Source organism: Oryzias melastigma, linkage group LG13, assembly GCF_002922805.2.
Source record: "Oryzias melastigma strain HK-1 linkage group LG13, ASM292280v2, whole genome shotgun sequence".
NCBI classification, from domain to species: Eukaryota; Metazoa; Chordata; class Actinopteri; order Beloniformes; family Adrianichthyidae; genus Oryzias; species Oryzias melastigma.
The window spans coordinates 23,397,237-23,406,139 of record NC_050524.1 but is presented as its reverse complement, the minus strand read 5'-3'; the positions used below and the strand labels follow the sequence as shown (position 1 = coordinate 23,406,139).

Here is an 8,903-nt window from a genome sequence, read left to right as displayed (position 1 = left end):
TTTACACGATCAACGTAATTTTAGTAGATTCTGAAGGAGAAAAGCGGCTCATCAAGCCGCTTTTCTCCTTCAGAATCTACTGGAATGACATTGATCGTGTTAACAATTTAAAAATTACAGACAGAAAAAGAGTGGCTCACCTCAGAGGGCTGCGTGATGCATTTGCCTTTCCCGGAGCACTGAGGGTCGCTGAAGCTGCTGCCGGGCTCCACACAGCTGCTGGCTTTCACCGTCAGGTTGAGGCGCAGGGTGACCTCTGGGGCTGTGGGAGCCCCCACACGAATTAAACCTACCGCACAGGAGAGCTGACGGTCAGACAAACCGCATTTGCATTCATCCTTTTCATTTCCAATTACTGTTTGGAACCTTCTAATGAAATTTCTGCAGCCAAAGAGCATCTTTTTCAGTAAATCTGTGATATAATATTGTCTAAAGGAAAAAAATAGTGTCAATTTTTTTAAGTGATTAGCAAATATGCTACATCAGAAGTCATAAAGCTTGAATGATTGTCTGAGAGAATTATGTGTTTTGCTATTTTTTTTTACTTTTATTTAATATTAAAGAAAGTCTGAAGCATAATAGTATAAATATGAGGAAGAATAACACCTAAAATACCCCCCACCACCTCTATTCTGATGTGGTCCTCCTCATCTAACCACAGCAGCCAGGTTAAGGTCAAGTGGCAGGAAGCATCTGGAAGCAGCATCAGGTATGTGGCGCACACACACCGAGGTCAGCCCGTCCTCCACTCTGAGTGGCTCTCCAATTAACCCGCATCGGCCCACACCCACTCGGAGTGCAGCTCTGCCGAGTGAGTCCACACAGAGCGGGAGGAGGATCCGCATGGAGCTTGATTCATTGCATGGATTTAACATTCTGACTCATAGATGAAAGTGTTTGTTTTCTCCGTGCTGGAGAATAAATGCCGCCGTTACACTTCATTTAAATTCATTAGATCACCGGCTCGGTTCTAAACCAGATCCTTGGAGGTTTTTGTGGGCGTCTCCGTCAGCCTTTCTCCTGGTTCATTGCATTGTCATCATATAATAATAATAAATGTTATTTATTTGGAGACTCGTTCCTGTAAATCCAGCCTGCAAATGCTCCGCAGCAACACGCTTTTTCTGCTGTTTCTCCACAGCTTACTGAGGAAGTAGTTCTGTCCCAGAGGCAGGAGGTTGTCCGGCACCACTAGTCCATCAGGGGCCTGCAGGAACCACACGGTGGTGCCGTTCAGAATGGAGGAGCGCAGGAAGCCCTCCTCACTCACTCGCCAAAGCACCGGAGCCCCACTGGCGTTCACTATGACCCTGAATAAAGCAGAGAAAGAGGGAAAATTCTTCAGCTGTGAGGAAGACGAGGATTGGGAGAGTCAATGATGATGCAAAGACCCAACCCGATAAAAACTGTGCTTTTAACATTATTGTGGCATTTTTATGATGACGGAGAACTTATATAAAAAATATGAAGTGTTTCTTTATTCCAATGGTTATAATCATCAGGAGAAGACAAAAAAAACATTTGAAAAATTCTCTATTGGAAAAACTCTGTACTGCTAATAATACTCACAATTTTGTCTCTCTGGTAGTGTTAGATTGGGGGTGTGAGGGGCTATAAGCTTGTGGGAAAGAGTGTAAACACATGGCTGATGGGAAGGGGGGTCGGGCTTAATCCATGTGAACAGATTTTGGCCAAAACTGCATAATCATAATTAAATGATAATTTAAAACAGATTGAAAGATGATCACCAAAAGATCAATGCATAATGAATGCACCCGTTTATCACTCCTCCTAGTCATTAGTAGACTCACATTGCTAGTCCTAAAATGTTGCAAAACACATTTAAAAATTAGCAGATAAAAGAAATAATGGCACTAAACCTTACATACGTACATTAGTAGGATGAGTAGGAAATTAATGAGGTTTTAACATCTGTGAAATTTGGAAAATTAGCAAAAAAAACTTTCTCAAGAAGATATCTGTAACACAATTAAACTTACTTTTTGGTGCTAAAATTAGCTTATAAAAACCTGAAGCAGTTTTTCCATCCATGCAGGGCCAACGCGGTGATGATCAGCAAGAGGAGGAGTCAGAGATCAAATCAAACACTGACTTCCAGCAGCTGCTTGCTGGGGAAGCATTAAAGGCAGGAGCCAAGCTGGGAGCAGAAGCCCTCCATGAGAGACAGAGCCGGGCTGAAGGAATCAATCCTGTCAGCTACAGCTGTCAGAGGGACAAACCGAAACAATCTCAGAGGCATTTGTGACGGCAACAAAATGATTTACAATTTTAAAAAAGTAGAATCAACCTGTGTCGTTTTTTAGGACAAGCAGTAGCAGTTCATTTGAAATTCACTTTGAATAGTGGGCGGCACTGTTGGTCCTATCACCCATAACTGAGAGCTTTCTGTTTACACTTTCCCTAGCTTACAGCCCCTCACACCCCAACCTAACATTAGCAGTGCAACAAAAATGATGAGCTATATTGGAGCCATCCAACTACAGTTTTGAGCTCAGACGAGGAAAACAAAGACGTACCTGGAACTATTTGTCTACAAGCGGATGCATCAGAATGGGGTGGAGCAGAGAGCTTGTGGCCCCGCCCACTGTAGATTCTACTTCACAAATACAACCTTATTCAAACAGCATTTTTTTCTGTTTGTTTTCTCCTGATTCACAACAATTTGAATACTCAAAAATACTCAGAAATCTAATTTTTTATGTCTGCCATCATCAGAAAAATGCCACAAGAACAGCAAAACAATCACAAATGGACTTTGAGTCTTCATATTTCAGTCAAGGAGATGCTAACAACTATCAAGAGCAATCTCTTTTTATTATTATATTGACTATTGTTCCATAAAACAAATTATCTTTAAAATCTTTATAGGGATTTTCATCCAAAAGTTGTATTGTGGACCATTATGTGTAATAAGTGGAGTTTTAATGGTACTCACTTTTAACTTTTTATGCTATTATGGTAAAACTTCTATGTTATTGTGTTAACTTTTATGTTTAACTTTCATTTTCTTTCTGAACATGCGACTGCAAAGACACTGGAATTTCGTTTGTGCCCGTAAACATGTCACAAGGACAATAAAGCCTATTCTGATTCTGTATGTTACAAACTCTTTCAACTTTTTATAAAAGGTTGATGTGCAAAGAGATGAAATAGTGACAGCTGCTCATTCTGGGAGATATTCAGGAGAATTAGTTTCCATTGGAGGTCGTCTGGAAGGAGAAAAAGAGGCCGACTTCAAATGTGTTCAAGAGGAGCCGAGCCTGAAGGTGAAGCTGCATGACCAACATAATAAGATGGAAGGTGAAGCCGCTTGCAGCTGAAATGAGTTTCCCTTTTCGCTACGTGTCTGGGCTCAACCGGAGGGACGCCGAGACATCAGGGCTGCTTCACGTTTAAACGGGATCTGTGAGGAGCTGGGATCTCATGGGGGTCCGGAACAAGGACTCGCTTTTTGAAGGAAATGTGATGATTTGAAATCATTAGAATAAATCTGCATATTCATTTCATTCAGTGGGTTCTCAGTGGGTGTGTGTCTTTCTGAAGACGCTTTTTTCACATCATTCATGGAATCGTTTTTATCTCCATATGAAGCCCCGTTTAAGGATCTCTTTCTGGTTGTGCTTTCAGATGTTTAACTGTGCTGTGTTGAAACAAAGCAGCAGAGGTTGATTAACTCAGAGTCGTGCCTCCCATCTATAATGAGAACATCAAGGTCGTCTGATGTTCACCTGCTCCATCTCTCTGCATTATTCATTATCGGTGCTGGAAAACTGTTGTTTGGACAAACAAAAAGCTAAAAAAGATGAAAAAATATATTAAAGCTTGATGGATCTTCAGGATCAAACTCAAATTCACCATCATTAGTAAGAAAACTGCAAAAAAATATGATTCATTCTGAAACAAAAATGAAAAATGAGGAGTTTGTGCAAATTCTAGAAACACTCGTGTTGGTTCTAGCAAAAAAAAAAAAAAAAAAGTTTTAGTTCTGTCAACTTAGAAGGAAAATTCAGTTAAAACTTTTGAGGGAGTTTTGATCCGTGTTCTGTTTTTTAGCTATAAAAATATAACTTTGATTGAAATTGTTCAAAATCCTGTTTTATTTTTGGTTACCTGTAAAGTAAAAGAGATCCTAATATATCTATGGTCACATTGACGCAAGTTTTTTTTCTGAATTTTAGTGTTTCTCTGTCCTGCAGCAGTCCTGGACTGCAAGGACCTGATTGTTTTCACAATTCTTCTTTCTTTAAACGAAAATTTCCACTAATGCACCTAACCAGCCATTCAAGTGGATTTCTTACAGACCACAACCCAGGAGGAGCAACAAAATCTAGTTTCATTCCTTTTGCATCCATATTAATGTTACTTTCATCATAAATAAATACAACTAAACTGATTTTTTTGGCATAAATAAAACATATAGAGACATAAAGAGAAAAAAGAAATTTTTCAAAATGAAATAGCATATAATTTTTAACAAAGGTTTTTAGGACTTCCTTTCAAAATAAAAGATCACAAGATCATCTCTCTGCAGCAAATGCAGTAGTAGGTAGCTGAGTGTCAACAGTGATTTAAAAAAAAATCTACTATTTGTGGTGCATCTCAGTCAGAAATTTGTAAATCCAACCAACCAAAATTAAATCAGACCCAATAAAGTTACTTTTACCATCATACAAATCCTTGAATTTATTTAAAATAAAATGTCGACTGTATAATGTGGTCCGCATTAATTCTGGTTGCGTTTTTATTCTTCGTTAACCAGAGAGCCACAATAAAAGTGTCAAATTGACAGATGTGGCTCTGGAGCCTCAGGTTACAGACGCCTGCACTAAGAAAAACAAAACACTCGTGTCATGTATATCCAAAGACGATTTCAAAACTATTATGGGATAAATAATAATAATAAAGGACTACAATAATAATGAAACAAGAAAACTTGTGTTTAATTGATCTTCACAACAATTCACACACGTCACCAGGTTAAGTGTACAACCAAGTACTGTTGACCTTTGACCTTAGGAAAAGGTCGCTATCTTGGATTTTTAAAAATAGATAAATAATTCCAGCGCAGACGAGTGAAAATTGTTTGATCGCTCATATTTTTGAGTTTCAAGTGCATTTTTTGGTTTCCAGAGCAAATACATTTTTTGAACATGCTAAAATTTTGAAATTATAATCTTAACTTCTCATTTGCTTGAGTTTTGCGCATGGCTAAACTAAGACGAAGTCAGTTAGGAAATCCTCTCCTGACTACTAGTCAGTGCAAATGTGTCCTCAGTAGAGGACATTTCTAAACCTGAATATCTCCCAACCACATATGACTGAATAAACTCCTTTTGGTTTTTACAGAGGACATTCGGGGATCAATGATGTCAAGTGGCGGGCTCTGGGAATTGTAGTTTTTGGCCAAAAAAAAAAAAATGACTGGGCCACTTTATACTGACAGTCAGGAGAATATGATCCAGTTTCATAGTTTTTTTATATATATATTAAGATTTAGTTGGTATTTTGACTTTTGCATGAACAGTTTAGATGACTGCTTTGATATAAAAAAGAGCAGATGATGTAAAGTGAGCTAAATTGGACAAAAATGGACTCTTCCTCCCGTACAAGTCTACATCAGCGGTTAAAAAGTGGGTTCTCACTTCACAGCGCTTTCTTCAGGCACCTCCACGGACAGCGTCAGAGTTCCTGACGTCAGCTCACAAAGCTCAGGGCTCAAACAGTGGAGGCCCTCCGTCACCTGAAACACACACAGCATGAGCTCTCCGTGCATTTCTCCACCTAAATCCATCAACACTTCTATTCAGAGGGTGAGTCCTCACCCTGTCCGCCTCCCATGGAACTACCAGCAGCCTCTGCCCAGGTTTTGGTTGCCATGACGGCAGGGTGGGAGCTGCCTCCGTGGTGGTAGTTGTGGGGACCGTGGTTGGTGGCTGAGTGGCAGCCGTGGTCGTGGAGGCGGCGGGGGTCACCCGTTCAGGGGCTGAGGGCGTGGCCGGGTCCCAGTCGGCCGGCGGCAGGTCCAGGAGGATCTGATCGCACCGCTCTCCTTCGTAGCCCTCAGAGCACTCACAGGTGTAAGACGGCTCCTCCTCCTCGCCCCCGTCGCTGCGGCTGCAGTTTCCATGGAGACAGGGACTGCTGGCACAGGGGTCTGTGAAGAACTGAGACAATTGAGAAAACAAAGAAGATGAAAACAGAGGAAGGAAATGGAGAAAAGGAGCCAAAAGCTGGAAAACACTCAAGATGTTCACGGACTTCAGACCAAAATGTCAAAAAAACAATCAAGTTTTGCGTCAAAAGGTCAAATTCAAAGGGTCTGGAATGTTCTCGTGTTCCTGAGCAGAAACTTTCAACCATCCAGCTGACTGAACTGAAAACACAACAGGAATATGGATTATGGGACAGAGTCGGTTCATTCATGAAGACCAAGAAAATTCAGCTTTGAGCGTCCAATCAGACACTTTGAGAGCATGTTTGAAAAAACATTTGAAAACCTAAAAATAGAAATAATCCTGCTTCTCTGATCAGAGAAGAAACACCAACTCATTCACATTTTTAGGGGACAGATTGGGGGCTGCAGCAGAAAGGTCATAAGGGATCATTTTAAACGTAACTACATGTACGGATTTACTGTACATAAGTTTTGTAAAAGGTTCCAGGCAGCCCTTGTAGAAAAAAAAACATTTGAGTGAGTCTCTTGGATCTTCTCTGAGATCTCCATTCATTACATAAATAATGAAATTCATTGATTAGAGAATGAAAAAAAGACACACATATGTTACATAATTATCACCTATAGCTGAGTTTGATTGATTGCTGTAAAGGAGTGGGAAGAAGTGAACTTATATACTTCCATCCCTACTTATTTATTTCATTTTACAGCTTTGCAAAGTTTTTGTAAACCAGTTCTAATCAGATCAAATGCAAGCTTTTTTTGTTTGTTTTTTTAGATGTTGACTCCTAATTCCTGTGGCTGTTGTTTCACAGCTCATTGACAGTACACTTGTGCAGAGTTTGAAATGCGTAGCACTTTATTTTCCTAACTCTAGAGCACTCTGGTGATTTTCACCCAAGCAAAAGTATTTACATGATTTTCAATAAATTGCATATATGTCATAGATCCCCGGGTAAAATCTCACATGTCCCATGAAGGGGCGGCCGTGGTGCAGTGGTAGGGCGGTCGACTCCTGATCAGAAGTGAGCTGGTTCGACTCCGCCTTGCCCGCCCATGTGTCGAAGTGTCCTTGGGCAAGACACTGAACCCTGAATTGCCTCTGGTGGGAGGTTGGCGCCAGTGTTCGGCAGCGGAGCCACCACCAGTGTGTGAATGTGTGTGTGAATGGGTGAATGGGTCTGTGACTGTGAAGCGCTTTGGGCCCTCGAAGGAGGGTAGAAAGCGCTATACAAGTATACGCCATTTACCATTTACCATGAAGGAGTGGACCAAAGGCCAAGTTTTTCACTATAATTATTTTTTTTTCTGAATTTTTTTTGTTCTTAAATTCCTAATTTCCAATATTTTCCAAGCATGTTTTTAGGATCTTCATATGTTTTTATTTTCAATTTTGTTTCATAAAACACAACTGATAAAAGAAAACTACTCCAATTGATCATGTGTTGTCATATTTTGATCTATTTTTATGAGAAATACTTTTTATTGGGTATATTATATCGGGTAAAAAAATACCCGGCAAAAGTGATGGTTTAACTTTTTACAGCGAAAGTGTTCTAGGGTTAATCAAATTTAAATAATGTCATTGGTCAAAGCATATTTTAAGCTTTCATGTTTTTTTTCAACTTGTATATATATTAAAGAAACCATACTAGGTTTATCAAAATAAAAGCACTTAGGGTAAGAACAGCTTTTGTTTTATAAACTGTTATTCATGTGAAATGTGTATTTGTATTAAAAGTTTTTCAAATCATATTTAGAAAATTGTAATATTTTGTCTCTCTTACTGTCTTGGAATACATCTTTCTGTAACATATGTACTGTGATATGTATTGCCAGACTCTTGCAAATACACACTCGTACTTCACAGCTGCCTCTGTCTAATCTCTTCCTCGCTCTGCTCTTGGCTCGGCTCAGTTTGACTGGATGTTTGTCAAATCCAGATGTTTCTCACCGTCTAACATTTGTTTTGGACACAAACACATTTGCGTGCCACCATGAGAGGAGTGTTTCCTGCCAGCCTCCTTCATGCAAGCTCCCCCCATTCATAATTGATCTTATTCAGAGAAACTCTTTCCAAAGGTGACAGAGGACAAACCGGTAAGAACGCTGCTGCCTTCTGCTCAGCCTGTAAAGCAGACTAAGGTCACACAAATCCTGATGATTACTGGTTTTTCTAGAGCGTTCTGTGGCCCCAGATGTCTGAATGTGAACATATTTAGATGTTTAAAACAAGCAGGTAGAAACAAGAGCTGAAACCAAACAGAGACAGAACAAAGACTTGATGATGTCGCCTTCACCAAACCCCCTGGTGCACATAGATGTGAGCGCACATAGGAGGGAGGAACAATGAGCGGCAGAGCAACAAAGACTCATTACCAGTCTGCTGCCTCCACAGCCGAGTCACAGCTCATTACAGTTAATCTCTCGGTGGTTTTTACTCTTTCAGCCTCCGACAAACTTTACGCAGTCGCAGCAGTCCCCTCTGCAGCCCTGATGCCGCCAGATGCTGCTCCGCCCATGGAGCCAGGAAATGCATCGGTGTGCTTTAGGAGAATACGTTTCTGCCTCTAAACTAATATTAACTTGGAATCCATTTCATCTTATTTTATAATCTCGAGGACAGAGCAACACTCATTGCAATTTAGATTAATTTCATTTTTCCTCTATACCTGCAGAGTCCAATGGATTAAATTTGGCTACGTTT

At 40.2% G+C, this 8,903-nt stretch overlaps 1 protein-coding gene across 1 annotated transcript in view; it reads right to left on the bottom strand.

Annotated features, from left to right (window-relative positions):
* dner (delta/notch-like EGF repeat containing) overlaps positions 1 to 8,903 on the bottom strand; it is a 52,791-nt gene that overhangs the window by 17,196 nt on the left and 26,692 nt on the right. Inside the window, exons 4-7 of the mRNA XM_036214778.1 lie at positions 5,844 to 6,185; positions 5,664 to 5,761; positions 1,147 to 1,310; positions 141 to 289 (exon numbers count right to left, since the gene is read on the bottom strand). Coding sequence (XP_036070671.1) covers positions 141 to 289; positions 1,147 to 1,310; positions 5,664 to 5,761; positions 5,844 to 6,185 — 753 coding nt within the window. The remainder of the gene's footprint in view (positions 1 to 140; positions 290 to 1,146; positions 1,311 to 5,663; positions 5,762 to 5,843; positions 6,186 to 8,903) is intronic.